Below are 19699 nucleotides of genomic sequence, written 5' to 3'. Positions count from 1 at the left end.
AACGATCTTAGTCTAATTGATTTTTTGTAGAGACGATCTTTATAGAGTGATTTCTAATATAAACTGCTCTATTATAAACATGAAGTTCTATGAATTGGCCACAAATAGGTTTGAGTAGGAACTCTTGCTCATCTTTTGAGTAGCCAAATATTGTTCAAAAATGAAACAGTTGCTAATTAATGAACAGTTAAACTTTCTGGTTTAACAAAGAGATTATTTTCTTGTGAAACCATTGGCGACGAAGTCGGGTCAAGGAAAATTAAACGATGCGAACAAGTCCATAACTATGAGAGCACGTTTACGCACTTGGAATTGGAATGAACAATAATCGGATTATGAACGAATCAAAGTGAACGGGAAACGGAAAGATAATGGATTAGTCAAGGAAATTCATTGATGATTAAATTTCTGCTTCATCAGTCTTCACCAATTAGGAGAAGGGAGAGCCAACCCAAGAGACAAAATCATCAGATTGTGAGCAAATTTTGCAATTTCACGGGAAACTACACTTGCTGCCCGACATCGCCAACCCTTTTGATGAAAATTTCTGTGTCCTTATTTTGGCAGGAAGACACTAAGCTAGTGTAAAAGGGGAAAAAAAAACTATCCAAGAAGTTCCTTCACAATACAACAACCGAAAAAAAAATACTGTGAAAAGATGCTGCATCCAGAAAAGAAAAACTTTTCTGAAATTAGGCAGCAATGATTCAGCTTTGATTGATTCCAAATAAGTAACATGAACTCCACATTATTTGTTTGTGTCATAATTTTATTTTGATGACAATAAAACCTCTTCTTTTTTTCTCTCTCTAGGTTACAGGTATGTCAAGATAATATAAACCATGGATTTCTATTAGCTCTAAAGAACCCTTAATTTTATCACTAGTTAAGGTAATATAAACCTTAATTAGTTTTATCAATATATATATAATATATACACACATTTCCTCGTGCCAAATCCAAACAAACGCCTCAATATCGTACAATCATTCACTCCAATAATGCTATGGAGGTAAAGTTGATCAATCATTGATGATATCTCTCATCAAGTTTGCTGGTTTTTGTGGTATTTTTCGTGACCACCTGGGTCTCTTTGATGCTTTAATACAAGATTTTTTGGCATTGTTACTGCTTTGGAAGTGGAACTTAAAGTTATTATTCATGTTATTTATATGGCTTTCGAAAGGGGTTGGCAGCATGCTCTTTAGAATGAGTGTGATTCTTGTTCAGCAATACACCATAGTTTATCGGTTGATTTGACAAATTACTGTACCATTCTCTCTTCCATGCATGTTCAGTTTTCTCACGTTTATGGCAAAGGAAATTAGGTAGTAAATTGTTTAGCAAACTATGATGTTGATCATGTTAGTGTTCATTATTTGTGTGATTCTTATCCGTCATGTGCAATTGCGACTTTTGCTCATAATCTTTCGGGGTTTCCAAATTCTCGTTTCTCTTAGGAGTTGTCTTAATTGATTGTTGTTTCAAATAGTTTTCTACTTCTTGTTAGGGTTACGCTTCATGTCCCCTCTAACTTATTTTATATATATATATATATATATACATATATATATATATTTTTTTTTTCTTCTTCAATGTATTCACAATAATGTCTTGTTCCATGATAATTAATAATGCCAAGTGAAAGTGACATTCTTCTTTTAATTAAAAAAAAAAACAGAAAAAAGTTTTATTCTGGTAGGTGTAGTGGTGATAAAACTTTACGTGGAAGATCCACAGTCACATTGTTATCATTTAACTGTTTAAGTGATCGTGATAATATCCACTTACTGCCTCCGTAACTATAACATGGCTTTATATAAGAAGTGGAAACGTATAGGTTTGTATACGTCTCCTACAATTCCCCAGACTTACACTATCGTTAAGAAAGTGGCTGTGAGTGGAGCTGGTACTTGCAAGCCGGAGACTCTGGATGCTGAGGTAGAGATCAAAGCCAACGCTGATAAGCTGTACAAATTCATCAGCAACCAGCACTATGACTTCCCCAAAGCAGCCTCTGATAAAATACACGATGTTACAGTACATGAAGGTGACTGGGAAACTTCTGGCTCTGTCAAGCTCTGGCAATACACCCTAGGTAATATTACCAACATTCCTCTCTCCTCCTGACTAATCAAACTAACAATTAATTTTGTAAACCTTAGAGAAAAGCAATGGGTGTAACAACATGACACTAGCTGTATAATTGTACTTTTCCATGTGACGTGTAGATGGAAATGTCGAGACTTACAAGGACAAGGTGGAAATAGATGAAGCAAACAAGCGGGTGCGTCTTACAGCTTTGGAAGGATCACATGTGCTGGACAATTACAAAAGCTTCAGGTTCACTTGCCAGGTCATCACTCCAAATAGTGAAGGAAGTTCTGTGAAAATTACTTTAGAATATGAAAAACTCAACGAGAACGATCCGCCTCCACAGAAGTTCCTCAGCTTGGTGGTCAATGTCATTAAAGATGTTGATGCACATCTTCTCAAGGAATAAGCGCCAAGCACAAGATTTATGCATACATACGACATGGAACATTGAGTAATATTACTATCTTCAGGAATAAAGGCCGGAGAGTTGAGCAAGCTACTTAGCACTGTTGCTTATTTCGGTTTCCGATTTGGTTTGTCTTTAATTCTATGAGCAAGAATAAATTGAGTGTGATATCATTATATTACTGATGTTGTAAACAAGTTCAATCTATTGGCATGCTTATATTTTTCGAGAAGAACTTCGTTTTTTAATTAAAGTTTCAACCGTGTGCTGATAAAAGAGCTTTTAGAAAAGGACAAGGATTGTTTGCCTTTCTATTTTTCGTGCCCCTTCTGTTTTGTGTGATCATTATTAAGTTACGTTAATATTTTATATTATTTTTTTATAAAGATAATAAGACAAAAATGAATAGTAATATAAAATATTGATGTGACTTAACCGTGATTACACAAATAAAAAGATACGGAAGGACATCAAAAGTGAGATGGCAGACAATCTTTGGCCTTTAGAAAAAGCACTTGAAGAGCAAAAGCTATCATCTATCTAAATTATATTTTATAAATAATTTGAAATGATAGTTGGTGATTAAATTATTATAAAAATATTAATTAACATGTTTATTTTTATTAATTTGATGAGTAATGTTATTCATATGATATTTTTGTACCATATTTTCATACCGTCTTAGATGGCATTTGATGTGGACATATTTTTAAATTAGTTCATTATTTAATAAACTATTAATTAAGGAAAACTAATTAATTAAATGATAATTATAATATACGATGAGTCTTTCTTATTCATTTCTTTGGATTTTACAAATTTTTCAAATGATGTGGTTGTCAACATTATATACCATCTAAGATGTTTACGTCAGATACCATCTAAAGTGGTATAGAAATGTGGTAGAAAAATATAATATAAATAACATTACTCTTTTATTAGAGGTGGAATTGACGTCCAACATCCCAGGTGTTTTCTGATAGCATAACCCAATAACGTCAAATCCATTAATTTGATTATTTAATAAATGGCTCCCACAATACACCACTCACGTACCCAACCCAACCAATGTACACAATTTTTATAACAGTAGGTCCCATAATATATAATAAAAAAGAAAAACTAATAAAAATGATTTGAAAATTTTTAATTTTAATGATAATGATAAAATTAAAGGTAAAATGAATAGTAGCATGATTGATCTTTTAGTATAAAAATATGGTTTTTCGTTAAAGTAAACTGTATCGTAGATTTTTTGTTAAAATTCCCTAATAAAAAAAAAATTTGACTCATCATTTGAAGAAAAAAAAATTTAACATTTAACTTCAAATACTCATTTTAGTCATTAAATAAAATTTAACAATTTATAAATGAGTAATGCTAAAGAAATTAATTTTTTAGAGTATATTGTATCAATTATATGTATTTGTTAACGATTAAATTATTATTTAAATGTTGATAAATGTTTATATAGAGCCACAACCCACAAAGTCCTACACATATAGCATGTTTTAGTTATGGAGGCAGTTGTGGATATGATCTGATCATTGAAGAAAATGACGAGTCTGCGGATCTCTGTGGATCTTCATCTTTCACACGGGAGGTTTTATGGCTAGACCGACCAAATTTAATCGCAACAGCGAACTTGATAATGAGACATCAATAATTCAACGATTCAGAAAACTTTAATTAAATTGCGAACCATAAATAAATATGTGGAATTCCTATTACTTCTTTTGTAATCAATCAAAGCTGAATCATTGATGTCTAATTCAGAAAGAGAAGTGTTATTGGCACTCCAAAAGTCATATTCTACACTCATCACAAATGTATTTTTCTTTCCTAATATAGAAATGTTGGAGTGTAGAATAAGATTTTTAGAATGCTACTAACAATTCCCTTCAAAAAAGGTTTTTCTGTTTTGCATGCAACATCTAGACACATGAATATTCTTTGGGATTCTAATTGCGCACGCATATTATCTTTTCAAATATAAAAAATTTGAAGTGCAATTAAATTTTTAGAATGTAAATAAAATTACCTTCTTTTATTGGTTTTTTTTAAGACTCACAAAAATGGTTGTCTTTGTTGTTTGGCAAAGGAATTTCTTGGATATCATCGTATTGTTGTCTTCTTTTTCGCTTGTATTGTTAAAAAATAACTAATTACAAATCGATTTTCATCAAAAGGGTTGTTAACTAAGATATTAATTAATGCTTTTTTTTTTCTTGATGCTGTTTGGGTTTCTCAACCTCGATATATTATTTTGCATTTTATTTCTTCCATGATCATATGTATCTCCATTGTTTAACAACTAAAAATACTATTGGTTCTTTAAAAAAGTACTATGTATTTGATTAAGGCGATTTTATATGCCGATGAGCAACAAAGTGGAGATGGTACACTACACCTTTTATTTTGCATACCATAGTTCATACATTACAATCTCACATATGATATCCCTTCACGTACATTTTTTACAAGGCAACTTACAAAGCAAAACATTTTAATTACTTGTAATCAATCAAAAGGCACGCATTATTAACACAAAGATTATAAACTAACGATGGACGTCACACCGTTTCACCATTGCATTCTTTTCCCTTCCTTAATTTATCATGCCTTGATAAAGTGAGCATCAAGATCCTTGTCGATGCTAACCATCAAATCAACGTATTTGTCCGGACTGCAATATCCTCAGTCAGTTTCTCACATTCAGTCGACAATTTTGCAATGTTGCCTTCGTTCTTTTGAGTGAATTGATAGACTGGCTTGAAGCTCTTGTAATACTGGAAGACATCTCCTTCCAGTCCATTCAGTGTTATGGATTTGTTCTCGTTGTTTGACTACACTTTTTCCTTGAATACTCCAACTTCGTCCCCTATGTATTCACAAGAAAGTGGTCTCTATATTGACCAAGGAACAATAAAGGGAGCGTTTGATAAATAATTTGTTTTAGGTTTTCACAAAAATGAAAATTGAAGTTATTTTTGTCAGTTTTCTAAATTTATATGGTACTCAACAATGCGTTCAAGGCCTGTTCTAAAGAAACTTAAGGGCAGCCTTTTTCTGCTACAATTAAATTATGTAATATTAATTTGAGGTATTCATCCGTTTACCTTTGAACTTGTAAGAATCGATCAATTTCCTCCCCTCAACTTTAATTTTAACCAATTTTTCTTTTTAACTCTCTTAATTAGCTAATTTATACTCTACTGTTAATTTTTTTTAATTTTTCATCGTTTCTTCCATTAAGCAAGTCAAGTACTATCCGCATGACTGGCTTAAAAGGGTAAAAAAATCATTTTACCTACACCTTCTGTCTTCTTTCTTTTCTCCGAACATTCTATTCTTCTTCCTTTTCTCCAAGCCGAGCCCGTGCTCCACCGCCCACCGGCACGATTTTCCCGGCGAACACCAAAAGAAACAGTGGGAGGGATCTGAGCTCGTAGATCCGCGTTCACTACATCCCTTTGTTGCACTACTCGCACCCTACCCTCCGATTCCAGCCGGTACACCTCCCCCATCGCCACCGAGTTACTGAAAAAGATCCGCGCGTACGACTCCGCCACCACCGCTGCCACTCCCGCCTCTCCCAGAGCCACCGGCGCGTGCTCCCGCGAAGACCCGCACCTGAAGTTGGCGCCCCCGATTATGATCGAGTACTTGGACTTTGTCTCTCCCGGATCCACGAAGCGCGTGGAGTAGGAGGCGAGGAGGCCGCATAGCGCGTAAGACCCGAGCTTGGCGATGTGGGGAGAAGACGAGATGGATTTGATCAAAGACTTGCCGAAGAATCTGGGGAGTACACCTCTTCTCCACACACTGTACTGCACCAGATTCCCCTTTCTCTCTCTTCTCTTCTCTCTGCCTGCTTTTCCTTTTCACATTGCTTCTCATTGATGACTCCCAACCACTCCAACACGTTGCCGCTGCTCTCTTCCTTCCTTTCCTTCCCTTGTAAGAAAACAACTACTCCTCTGACACCTCTCTGCGCTTTTTACTCTCAGCGATTTTCCCCAAGTGAGTTTTTCATTTACTGCAAAACCATATTTTATTTTGGGGTTTGGGGGTTTAAAGGGAGGGATTTCCTCTGTTTATTCACAAATTTTATTGAAAAGTTGAGCTCTTTGTGCTTCCGGTGTAATGGGTTCTCTTTCCTTTAAAGGTCTTGTTTGGTAACTTTGGTTACTGAGAAAATGAGCGTTCTCTAACAGAGAAGAATCTGTGGGGAGTACAAAGTGTTGGTGGAGAGAATGGAAGGGGTAGGGAAATGACTTTTTTGCCTTTTAAAGGGTAGTCATGTGGATAGCACATGACCTACTTAGCGGGAGTATAGATAGAAAATTAAAAAAATTGACAATGGGGTGTAAATTAATTAATTATGAGAATTGAGAGGGGAAATTAATCAAAATTAAACTTGAGGGAGGAAATTGGCCAATGCTTATAAGTTCAGATGGTAAATTATGAATACCTCTATTAATTTATCCGATAACTTTAAAAAAAATGTTCTAAAAAATGCTAGGCGTTAGTCGCGCGGTGGACTAGCGTCTAATGTCTAGGTGGCTAGACGGTGTCTAGATGGATTTAGGTAAATTTTTTATATATTTTATTAATTAATTAAATTTACTATATCAAATGTAAATAATTATTGATTGATATGTTATTTTTTATAAAAGAACATACATATATGAATGTTTTATGTACATATATGATATACTTACTTAGGAAAAAAAACAAAATATTATCTAAATAATTTATAATTTATATCAGATACATAGACACACACACACAATATATATCCCAAACTTTTAAAAATATAAAAAGCCCACGTAGTGGGTGGTTTTCATTATTAAAACCATCAAACCGTCCATCTCACCTCTGCACTTTCACATCATCCATCCACCTTGGATGGTTTTCATAATTAAAACCATCAGAGTCCATGGTTTTCATAATTAAAACCATCACCTTTGGACCTTGGATTTGAGATCCCAATTCTCAACTTGCACCACCACATGTTGAACTGTTTAAGTCTCTCTCTCTCTCTCTCTCTCTCTCTCTCTCTCTCTCTTTCTCTCATCTTCACATAGACGAGCTACAAAAAAATTTCGAGGCTCTGCTTCTACATATGAGATCGGAAGTTGTAGATCCTTTGCGAAAATTGCAGCAATTTTGGGATTTGCAAAGAGATTCAAACCGCCTAGACTGCCGCTTAGCACGCCTTATGCGCCCAGCGAGCGCCTAGGCGGCCGCCTATGTCCTCCCCACCTAACTGAACATTTTGGTTTAAATCGAGTCAGAGGTCCACCGTCCAGGGCCTAGGCTGCTGCCTAGGTCGATTTTTAGAACACAGAAAAAATAGTGCTTCAAAGGGTTGCATGAAAAATATTTGTTTATTAAAAAAATTCAGATAAAGGAAATATATAAGACAAACGTACGTAATCACTTTCGGTTCGATTAAGAACATGATTTGGATCAATAATATTAGGGTGTTTTTGCAATATTATACTTTTACATTTTCAAACTACCACATTTTTTTCCTTCTGGATGTATGAAAATTTAGGTATTGCGTTTGTTCTTTTGTTAAGAAGTCATCACCAACTCCCTTGCCCTATTATTTTTATCAAGTAAAAATAACTCCCCATGTTTAAAAGCTATATAATTAACCAGGATGAATGCTGGACAACTGTCGAAAGCAAAACTCAAAATTCATTGTATAATTAACAGCGAGACTAAAGCCTGACGAAGAACATGATTTTCAAAAGTTAAATAAAAAAAAAAAAGATAGCAGAGTAAATCTCCAATGGATTAGAAAGTGAGTCATTAAAATATAGACAGTCCTAAGTAGATTAGTATAGAATATCTTTTGTATTAAAAAAAATTATATAAATGTGTATATATATATATATATAATGTTGAGAATGAATCTCACATTGATGGGAATAAGGACCTTGCATGAACTTATAAGTAAGTTGGGTTACTCCCCTATATTGCCAATTGGTTTTATTGTAGAACCCCAACTTTCTTCATGGTATCAGAGCAGGTTGTCTCACATGTAAAGCTAAATGGCCACGCGCACTCCATGTCACCTCTTTGTGTTGTTCACGTGTTAGGCTTGAAAATTCGTCACACGTGACAGGATGTTTTGAGAATGAATCTCACATTAATGAGATGATGGACCTTATATGGACTTATAAGTAAGTTGATAAAAAAAATATTGAACAAATATTGTAGAGTACACCACATTTTATTTTATAGATGATCGACAACCATAATCTATTACATCACAATGTCTTATATGACATCCTTCGTACATCTTTTACAATACACACAAACCTAATTAAGAAAAGCATTTTATTTAACTAGGTACGCATTGATGAACATATGCTTGCAGCCTGCAGATATGGTTTTTATTCGTTAATTAATTTATTTATGCTCCCAGAAAGTGAGCGTCAAGATCCTGGACGAGTTTAACCATCAAACCGACATATCTATCTGGAGCTTCAACATTCTCATTCAGTTTCTCGTATTCGATCCACAGGTTGGCAATGCAGGTGCTTTCATCTTTTTGAGTGAATTTATAGACACCCTTGAAGCTCTTATAATACTTGAACATTTCTCCTTCCAATCCTTTCAGAGTTGCGGCCTTGTTCTCATCATCTAGCTCCACCTGTTCCTTGAATATCCCGACATGGTCCCCTATATATATGCATGCATGCATTCATGGTTAATTTCAAAACAACAAAATATATAAACTTTCTCACCCTCTCTCATTAGGATCTTGTTTCCACCGTAGCAAAAAGAGGGCAATATGACTTATTTAGGAAACATGTATTTACGCTATAGGGCTCTCATTGTCTAGAGCAAAAATTGAAGCAAGCACTGAAATATATAAGAGGTCATATATGGTAAATACAAGATTTCTACGATTGTTCTATCTCGACCTTGTTTTAGCTACAATAAATCAGAATCCCTGCCAAAAAGCTGTAAACATTGAAACTCATGCTATGAGTGTATGATGATCTGAGCACATCTATTAAGGTATACATACATATAAAGTGAATAATTAAATAGGAAAATTGAAGTAGTGGTACCTAGTTCATATTTCCAAATCTTAATAGAGCCGTGTGTTTCCCAGTCTCCTTCATGCACATCAACTCCTTTGATATGGGTATTAGAAATGTTTGGGATGAGGTGGGCGCTCTTGAACATGTTGTACAACTTGTCAGCTGGTGCCTTAATTTCTATTTCAGTCCCAATTTTACCATGCAGAACCATGTTTATGAGCAATTTTTATGGGTGCTACTGAGCAATTTTAATGGGTGCTACTAAGAAATTATAAGAGAAGAATGTTAAAGGATATGTATAATTTGGGCTCCTACCCTCCTTAAATACAATCGGCTAGAGTCAAATTGCGAGACAAAACTATATGTGTCCGGAACATAATGCGGCACGTCATATATATGTAATATAAGTGGAGGGAAAGTTTTTTTTTTTTTTTCTTTCTTTCAAGTGTTCTTATACTTGCGTATGATATATAGCGTATGTACCCGTGTTCTGGATATTAAAAAAATCTCTCGTAATAATTTAATAGTGGGTAATCCAATTTAAAAACCAAATCATGCAACACGTGATAAAGATTAAGTCGTATATTTTTAAAATCATACTTCTCTGATAATTGGAATCCAATGAAGTAATGATCAGAAGTTCACAATATGCATGGATAGATGAAAGGTTTGCTCATGGTAATGTTAGGGAGACCAAATTTTTAAACTACAATTTTTAAACCAAATGATGTGGAGGCAGATGATTAAATTATTACTTAAATATTAATTAACATATCTATTTTTTATTAATAACATATCATTTAGTTTGCATTCACGCATGTAATAAAGATTAGATTAGTACGATCGCACTAAAAATTTATCCATAAATGTTTTAAAATAAAATGTAATTTATCTGCAAAATGTCTTAAAAAAATAAAAAAAAATTATCTCTTGAATGATCACATCTATTTATTTATTATCATTATTATATTTTTGGATAGATCTATACTTATCGCGTCTGGTTTTTTTGTTAAAAAGCCATCAAATGGGGAGGCAGGGATGAGGCATTAGGTATCCAAAATGTCAGTTTCACACAATCTTACTAAAGTTTATAGATCTTTGAAGACTATCATTGATGATTGATCATCCAACAGGTGCATTATTTATTTTTTAACAAATGGTAATAGTTACATTAAGGGGATGGAGGAGTGTGTTAAATCTTTCAATGAGCTTGGCAAAATAATGTAATTCATCTTCATTTTTTGCAAGAATTGAACTTAAAATCTCTCATTTATAAGTGAAGAGGAATACCACTAGACCGTAATACTAAGAGTAGTTCCATCGGGGAACTGATAGGCCAGCACCCAGCCAAAAAACTACCCCGGCACCCAGGCTATCCACTCCAGCCCAGCATTTTGACCGGCACCCAGCCTAAGCCAAGCAAGAGACCGGCCTAAAATCGACAGAGGAAGGAGACGGCTCATCTGACGCCATGATGATGTCATGGCTATCGTCTCTCTCATCTGGAACCCCATTCGACGCCTGAAACCCCATCAACCCCCTTCCCCTGATAAATCCATATATTCAACACCATGTCCCCTTTCTGAATTGTGATCTTCTTGCAACTCGGATCGTCGTCAATCGGTTCTGTAATTTTTTTTCCGTTTTGTATATTTTTGAATATGTAGGTGTTGATTTTTAGGCGTCTACGGTGTGTGTAGGTCCAGGATGGTAGGTGTCCATGTTCAAAGTAAGGTGGGTTCGACGGTGTGGTGTACAAAGGGAAGAAGAAAATCGGAAAAGTGGGAAGAAGAAGAAGAAGAAGAAGAAGAAGAAGAAGGGTGTCTAGAGTGAAGAAGAAGAAGAAGAAGGGAAGAAGAAGGGAAGAAGAAGTCAAAAATTAAAAAACCAAATTATTATTTTATAATAAAAATTAATAATATTTTAATGAAATTGACTAGGCTATTTAGTTTTAGGGGTGGAGATGCATTGGTCTATTACTGTTCATTAGGGTCTATCACTATTTACTGAGTGGATTAAATGGGTTGGATGCTGGCACAAAGTCTTTAGGGGTGGAACTGATCTAAGTGACCACGTGCAATATTTATAGATAACAATAATAACAACAATTTTTTCTTTCTTTTTCGTGCTGGGCCATTTTTTCTAAAATGGTGCTAGAGAAACCATCTTTTTAAACTATAATTGTAAATCACGTGATGTGACAATTGATAGTCAGATTATTTCTTTTAAACATTAAAAATGTAATTCAACCATCAACAACTACATCATTTGGTTTACAAAATTTGATCAAAAAAGATGGTCTCCTTAGCATTTTGCTTCTCTGTATAACTTTTAGTCATGACTCTATACCAACTTTCATTTCTAGATTTTAAAATTACACCACGCTACTCGTTAAGTTTGGTTTTGAAAAAACGGAAACCGAAAAAAATTTGAACCATTCACCAAATCAAAACAACAAGGAAAAAGGCAAAAATAAAAAATAAAAAATTTAATTGAATAAGCCGAGTCGAACCAAAATTTCATTTCGATTCGATTCGATTTTTTAGTAGTTCAAAACCGAACTGCACCGAAATACCTTGTAACCATAACAACGTCGTTACATGCTTATGGTAACCCTTAGGGTGCATTTGTTGCACCGGACTGTCTCGGACTGGACTATCTTCAGAGACTAAGCTGAATTGGCTTAGACTAGACTAAACTGGACTAGCTTAGTGAAACGTTTAATGCAGTGTCGGATTAAAAAACTGAACTAACAATAAATTATTATTATTATTATTATATTTTAATTTATTTTCTATTAAAAATATCAAAATGAATATATGGAAAAATAAAAGGGCATAGCCCTCTTCTTCTTCATGAATTGCAGGTGCTTCTGCAACTTGGAGAATTATCAAACTTTCAACCACTCAAATTGATAGGCAAATAGAACCAAATTTGCAATTTAGAAGATGAACAAGCCTCGTTTAAGATTTCTTGAACATTGGTTTCACCCTCACCGACAGTTCCACTCAATTCGTTGGATTCTTGTAAGACTACCATAAGCCTTAATGTAAAAGGTACTAATTAACTAGGTAAGATCATATACCTGCAAAAATTAATGAGTTAATAACAAAACAGGTCAGAATTTACATAAAACAACTTTGTATTTCATTTCATAAAAGGAAAAATAGCAAATAAATTGAAAACAAATGGGTAGCAGTCAAAACCAAAAATCAAAACCCAGAAACCAATCAAATCTGAGAAATCAATCAAACCCACAATTCGATCAAAACCAAAAATCTATCAAAACCCGGTAATAATTTCATGAATCTTCAAAACAAAACTGAAGAAAACTAAGAAGAGAAAGTGGCAGAGGAAGCTGTGATTTACGAGGACGCAGCGGTGGTCCGGGATGGTCCAGCGAGCTTGTCAAGCAGGATGACGAGTCGAGCAGAGTGAGGAGTCGAGTGGGACGACACGAGAGAAAAGAAAGGTCTTAGTAATCCGGTGGTAGTCGAGGGGTCTCGCTAATTAGCAACAACATAGCACCAAGCAAACCCACCTGAAAAAAAAAAATTAAAAAATTGAGGAAAAAAAAAAAAAGCAATCGTCTTTACCTGATGGGAAAGGTTGCAGAAGAATAAGAAACTTGGACAGGATGGAGCAGTTTTCTTCAAGGATTTGATCGGGAAAAAATTATCGGGATGTTAGAAATGATGAGGGAGACCAAATAGGAAGTGGGTATTGGAGACCTTGATGCGTTGTGGGCTGAAACGTTGGGAACTGAAGCTTGCAAAAGCTTGGCATCCATGGCGGTCACGACGATGCTCGAAGCAAATTGCTGCCACGATGCCCATTTCCTCCCCACGATCTGCAAATCAAAGCAAATTCCTTTGAGATCCAAAAGAACGTAGCCCATAACTCGTAGAGGGGCGAAGCAGAGATGAGGAAGATGAAAATGGATGCGGGAGCGAAGAACAAGAAGCAGGGGCGAAGCGAAAGGGGCTAAGCAAAGATGGTTTTAGCAAGTCCCGTGGTTTGTGGAGGGTCTTGCTAAGAACTCCTAGCGAGGCCTCTAATCCACGTGAGTCCCTTTAGTCCCATTTAACTTAGTCCCAATACAAACCAAACATGGGACTAAGTTATTAAGTAGTCCAGTCCAGTCCCAACTAACGAGGTTAAACAAACGCCCCCTTAGTGTATTCCTTTCCTCCTCGTCCTCATCGCTGCAGTTCAATCCTCTCCTAACTTAAGTCATGTTCCTCTGTGCTCTGACGCTCCACGTCCTCAATCTTCAATCCCTCCTCGATGTCGAGATCCCTCCATCGCAACTACTTCACCGCTACTCTTCATCACAGCTTCACCGAAACCTGCCACCCTTTAACCTAACAAGTGTTTGCTGTTGAATATTTTTTTTTTTTTTTTTGGACAAGCCATAGGATAATCCAAATTTATCTAAACTATGAAGAGGGAAATAGTTTGAACACAAGACACAATGAGTTAATTAGGAAGATAATAAATTTCTATATGTGGATCATCATGAAATGAATTTAAGAACAAGAGAAATTGGTTGTTATAGGACAATTACAAATTTTGTTGCTCAAATAGTAAAATCAACACCATCGACATAAGGCTTGACACGTGAAATGTCTCAAATGGCCATGTATAGTAGAACAACACGATCGATCACATTGATTTTCCTGTTACTTTCAGCAAAAAGGATTTGTAATGTCCTACAACCATTTGCCCAGTCCATTGAAAATGAAAAGAGAACCAAAAACGTAATCCAATATCTAGATAGTATATCATACTTTTGAGATTCGAAATCCTAATTGTATGATGTAATCAGTAACTGTGCACATCAGCCATGCATAATTGAGATCATCTTTGTAAACATGAGGTATTGATCACTTATTTAGCAGATCTATCTTTTCTGGAACTAACTGTAACCGGAGAGGCAGAAAGGCGATTATGTTTATCTGAAACCACGGGGTAATCGAGTTTCTTACTATTGTTTTCATCTTTGTAAGACTTTGAAGGAGATGCTGAACCAAATATCTGCACTGTTAGGCTTCCACCTGCAGAGAAACAAAAAGTAAACATGAATAATGCATATCAAAAACAAACAAGTATACATCAACCTACAAGATGCTTGGGGAGCTGAAGTGCGGGGGAAAGGATAATGCATTGGTCCTTCATGATATAACCAAATGAGCTGGCTTAGTCGCGCATACGTTGTACCTCAGATTGGATTAAAATTACCGTAAGAAGTAAGAAGCTCAAAGTTTTGTCCAAAAGGTTGAAAACTTAAAGTCAAAGACACAAGGGAATAATCAGGTTCCACAAGGATGCCGCATGATCCCCATGGGAACTTATAAAGAACTAAGAAGTATGTCAAAGTTTAAGTTTGAATAATGGTACTGAAGCTTGGTAAACTTCTAACCAATATAACGTCTATGTTCAATCCTATATAACCACTGTTTTTTCTACGGTAAAAGGTGGTTCGAACATCTAGCATGAAACTGGATATATCTTTGCTGCTGACAGTTTGTTAAATTCAAAGCATTGCGCTTATTGATGGTATACTTGGTAGTTTACTAATACTAGCTAATGATAAATTGTGAGGTAAAGGTTTTTTTTTATTCCCTCTAAACAGAGGTAAAGAGTACTTTACCTAGCACCAGAGCAGCGCCAACCCAACCAGTAGCACCCCACCTTTCCCCAAGGAGAAACCATGCAAAAGCAGCACCCCAGACCGGCTCCAAACTATAAATTATTGCTGTTTCTGTTGCTGATACATCACGCATTGCGGCCATCTAGAAAAAATACTTTCCATCAAAACTTTAAGCTAAAAAGATGCGTTTCAAAAAAAACAATATTGGAGAGTTTATTTTGTTTCGAAACAGCATAAGTAGTATACTCAACCAGAGGTCCTATAATTTACAAATATTAATTTTGTATACAGGCGATAAGATGACACACTCTCAGATCAGCATTTGCACATACCTCTACCCATAAGCATAGACCAGTTGAAAATATGCCCGAGTACAGTGCAGGTATCCATGGGAACACAACCATCCATTCCCAGAACATCCCCCACGTCCATAACGATGGGTTAAAATCTTGGAGGCCACCCAACCCTACTCCAACGCAGTACCATATTGTTGACATGACAGTAACAACACATACCTGAATGGAATCTTAGAACCTTAGAACTGTCCACACCACCAATGAAGATTAACAAGTAGCATTAATCACGATGTAATTAACATGGACATAGCATAAGGACAGCATATACTAACCTCATAACCGAGCAGAGCTAAGAAATTTTCACTTTTTGTGTTTCTTGAAATGTGCTCAGTTCTTAGCATATGGACACCAAAAAACACAGCACTTAAGAAGTTCAACAAATCTCCAACCTGAAAGGCTTTGTTTGTTACAATTTGACTAAGAGCAAGTGAGACAGACTGATCACCAAAATTATAAAACATGATGATGATTCTCTATACATCTAAAAAGGGTAAAAATAACTTACACTGGGGGGAGATCCACTGGATTCCAGCATTGCAACTCCTATGATAGACACAAAAGCTCCAAACCAGGTACGAGCAGGAACTATTGCTCCTAACATGCCATCAAGCAAGGGAACTATAACTACCTGTTAAATTCAAAAAGAAAATGCCAAACATTGTACCTTCAGGTACTCCCAGAAAGCAAGAAATTTGCCTTCCCATATATGCATAGAAGGTTAATTAAGGTACTTACAGTGAACATGGACAGAAACGATGCACGACCAGCATCTGAAGTTTGCAATCCCAGTGCCTGCATGAGATACCCAAGACTGACCCAGAAACCCAACTCAATCCCTGCTTTACATGTCTGAGCATCGCCTCGAGCTTGGAAAACAAATGGGATGAACGGAATGGCTGACACAGCAAACCGCACAACAGTGAAGGCTGCCGGGTCCATGACGGCTTCCACCTCTTTTACAATCGAGAAATTACTGGCTACAACAAGCGAACAAAATGAGTGAAACATACTTCATTTCCCTTTATACACATACTTCTAAAGTTTTCTACTTTTGCTCAAAAATTCGAAATTTTACATTGCGTATGATCAAATGAAATATTTTTCCACATTTTCATGGTTTTTACGAACAATCAAACACTAAGCAGAAAATAATTTATGAAAATATTATTAAGGTTTTAAAAGGAAGAAGCTTTTTACCATAAACGACAGTGATGACGTTGAGCAAGATGATGCTCCTAACTTTCTTGGAAGCGAAAAAGATCCTACGCCACAGATATCGTTTGCCGAACAAGGACTTGAAGCTCAAGGTCGTTACTCTCCTTTCGTCTTGCGATCGATTTTCACTAGAATTTTTAACCAATGTGGTTGGCTTCGGATTCGGATTCCGCCCATCCAATTTCACTGGCTTTCTAAGTCCCTGTTTGGCATTAGGTTTAGAGCTACTACTAGGAGAAGAAGAAGGAGGAGGAGGAGGAGAAGAAGAAGCGGTTAAACGAGGTCGTTTCCGGGGATTTGTGTGGAAGGAAGAGAAAGTTGAGGAGTTAGTAGAAGAAGAGCATTTGATGGCGGTGGCGGCGGTGGTGGCGGTGGTGGGGCCAATCGATGAGTTCCACGACCACCCGAATGGTGATTGGGCAGCCATGCCTGAGCACTAGAGCAGTGGAGCACCGAACCCAGAGCAACTGCGCGATGCGGCTGAGGTTAATTACCAGTTACATCTGAAATTACTGAAACACCCTCGTTGATATTTTGGTCAAGTCTCCGACTGTATCCCCGTTAATATGTCTAAAAATGTTGTTAGGACGGCTCAGTTCGGTCGCCTTATCTAAAACTTAATAGGAGTAATGTTAAGCTGATTAATTTTTAGATTAAATTAATAAAAATAAGCATATTAATTAATAATTTAATTATTAACAATAATGTTATATGATTTACAAAATATAATTTAAATAGATGGAAACCTGACTTCGTCTTGGTTTGGTGTGGGAATTTATTTGGTTTGGAATTGAGTTGATTTTTTTTTTGGTGAACTTGTTGGATCATTACTTGAGCTCAAGTTTAGAATTCGACTCCCACACAAGTGTGCAAGTTTTGCACAGGCCAGCTCGGTTGAATGAAATGGAAACTTTCATATGTTCTAAGGTGCAGAAAAGTTGCACCCAGAGTCGGCAGAAATATATGAGAAGTTGAAGGACTTATTGACACAAGTGAAGAGTATAGGTTAAATTCCAAATACCAGTTCTGTGTTTCATCCTTCATCTGGACATGGAGGAAAAGGAAGCCACGGTGAGCACTCACAGTGAAAAGCTTGCCGTTGCATTTAGGGTGGTGAAGAATTTGAGGATATGTGACGACTGGACTGCCATAGTTTTCGTGAGTTTGTCTCCAGAGCTACCAAAAGGGAGATTTTCATGAGAGATAAAATCCGTTTTCATCATTTTCGAAATGGAGATTGTTCGTGCAACAACTTTTGGTGATCGCAAGAAATAGCAGAAGAACCACTGATGAGCTCACAACGGATACCAACTATTGCAGAAGGGTAACTTATTATTGGCTACATAAATAATACTTGCACTAGCTTTTGCGCCATGTACTGACATATCAAAGGACGAAGGACAAAGAATCGATGCCGACAGGCCAACAGAAATCTCATCTTTAGCAAATGCCAAAAAGGTGGATTTCCAGCATGAACTTCTGCATATCACATTGGTTGATAATGTTTTCAGTCAAGTTCGTTTACAGCACCAAGGACTTTCAGCTCAGAATATGAAACATTCTTAAAAACCGTTACCAGTTGTTCTAATTTGTTCCTGACTCCTTAGCATGCCTAATGGAAGCCTTGAAAAATGGCTTCACTGTCACAACTGATAGATTGCAGAAGCTAAACGCCGCAGTGGGTGTTGCCTTACCATTTGCACATCTCTATCATGGTTATTCGTCATCTGCAGTTCACTGTGATATAAAGGCAAGCATTGTCCTTCTTGATCAAGATATCGTTGCACATTCTTTTGACTTTGGCTTTCCGATCTGGGGAAAAGCGGCATCTATTAATCAAGACCCTTGCTACGGTTGGACATACCGCATCATGTAACGTTTCTAGCTACTTGATTAATTTACTTTTTCTATTTTCGTTGAAATTTTGTTCATAATATTATCTCGAAGGAGATCAAATTTGGTTGACAAACAAATCAACGTTGTGATTTTTCCTGCTAGTAGTGAAGAGAAATGTGACATGGTGTGCGTCACATATTGCTGTTACAAAAGTCAAGAAAGTAAGAGAAAGATTTCTAGCAAATACAGCAAGGCCTTGAGGTAAAGAGGCAGACTTCTATTTTTTTTGGTATTTTCTTGTTTGTTCTTCCTCTACATATATGAGAGAACTTCCATTTCTGTGAAATAAAAACCATGAATGCAACTGTAGCTTGAGCAATTTAAATATACAATAAAAGCCAACAAAATGATCTGCCAACATTAAAAGTTTTCATCTGATATGAGAGCCTACCTTTTTGGGCAATTCTTTGCGAAGAAAGACTTACATGCAACCTCGGGACGTCTCTCTCCTCCTTTATGCTCCCTGAGTACCCCAAGTCCCTTCTCAATATCAACCACACTATAAGCTTCTTAAAATTCATTCGGGGATGTTTTGGTCGAGGGAACTCTGTATTGGCAATGTTATGGTACCTGCTAGTGTTTCATATTAATTTTTTTGTCTTCCAGCATCAACAAGAAAACTACTTATATCCAACTCTTTAATGACTTATACCATAATCCAGCACAAACAAAAGATCTTGCGAAAATTCAAAAAAATGATATTTTTATAAAATGGGCTATAACTCGTGGTAAACAAGTTATGAATAGGGAAAAACCGTAGATGTTCTTGTGTTGTCAAAATAAATATAATAATGCAAAATCTCAAATTCGAAGCTGTCACAAAACCCAACTTGGAAGTTCCCCAAATTACTACTTGAAGAAGTGTAAATCAAAGGGACCAAATGCCCTCACTCAGTCGTATCATTCTTCCAAGAAACATGTCTTTGTCGTTAAACGAAAGGAAATGCAAGAGAAAGCCCTGCATGCGCTCTTTTGGTCAATCACCAAGTACAAGTACTTTTCACCTCCC

At 36.1% G+C, this 19699-nt stretch overlaps 3 protein-coding genes and 1 long non-coding RNA gene across 4 annotated transcripts; 1 reads left to right on the top strand and 3 right to left on the bottom strand.

The window, feature by feature from the left end:
* The first annotated feature begins 1794 nt into the window (after positions 1-1794).
* On the top strand, positions 1795-2735 carry LOC103943026 (MLP-like protein 328). The gene is made up of 2 exons (XM_009353218.3): positions 1795-2098; positions 2232-2735. Exons 1-2 carry the CDS (start codon positions 1810-1812, stop codon positions 2501-2503), a joined length of 561 nt encoding a protein of 186 aa, XP_009351493.2. The 5' UTR covers positions 1795-1809; the 3' UTR covers positions 2504-2735.
* Positions 2736-4882: 2147 nt separating this feature from the next.
* On the bottom strand, positions 4883-7047 carry LOC125477514. The gene is made up of 2 exons (XR_007258564.1): positions 5814-7047; positions 4883-5384 (listed from the first exon to the last, which is right to left on the bottom strand). It is a non-coding gene; the product is annotated as an uncharacterized LOC125477514 (long non-coding RNA).
* Positions 7048-8720: 1673 nt separating this feature from the next.
* LOC103943027 (MLP-like protein 328) lies at positions 8721-10462 on the bottom strand. The gene is made up of 2 exons (XM_009353219.3): positions 9598-10462; positions 8721-9202 (listed from the first exon to the last, which is right to left on the bottom strand). Exons 1-2 carry the CDS (start codon positions 9779-9781, stop codon positions 8934-8936), a joined length of 453 nt encoding a protein of 150 aa, XP_009351494.1. The 5' UTR covers positions 9782-10462; the 3' UTR covers positions 8721-8933.
* Positions 10463-14196: 3734 nt separating this feature from the next.
* On the bottom strand, positions 14197-17336 carry LOC103943028. Its single transcript, XM_009353220.3, has 7 exons — positions 16777-17336; positions 16315-16556; positions 16085-16207; positions 15852-15968; positions 15556-15738; positions 15224-15365; positions 14197-14627 (listed from the first exon to the last, which is right to left on the bottom strand). The coding sequence occupies exons 1-7, from the start codon at positions 17219-17221 to the stop codon at positions 14461-14463; spliced, it is 1419 nt and encodes a 472-aa protein (XP_009351495.2). The 5' UTR covers positions 17222-17336; the 3' UTR covers positions 14197-14460.
* Positions 17337-19699: the final 2363 nt, after the last annotated feature.

Source organism: the organism of the source record quoted next, unplaced genomic scaffold, assembly GCF_019419815.1.
Source record: "Pyrus x bretschneideri cultivar Hongxiangsu unplaced genomic scaffold, Pyrus_bretschneideri_v1 Contig22, whole genome shotgun sequence".
In the NCBI taxonomy this organism is placed as follows: domain Eukaryota; kingdom Viridiplantae; phylum Streptophyta; class Magnoliopsida; order Rosales; family Rosaceae; genus Pyrus; species Pyrus x bretschneideri.
The sequence above is the reverse complement of the archived record's forward strand: the minus strand, read 5'-3'. Positions and strand labels throughout refer to the sequence as shown.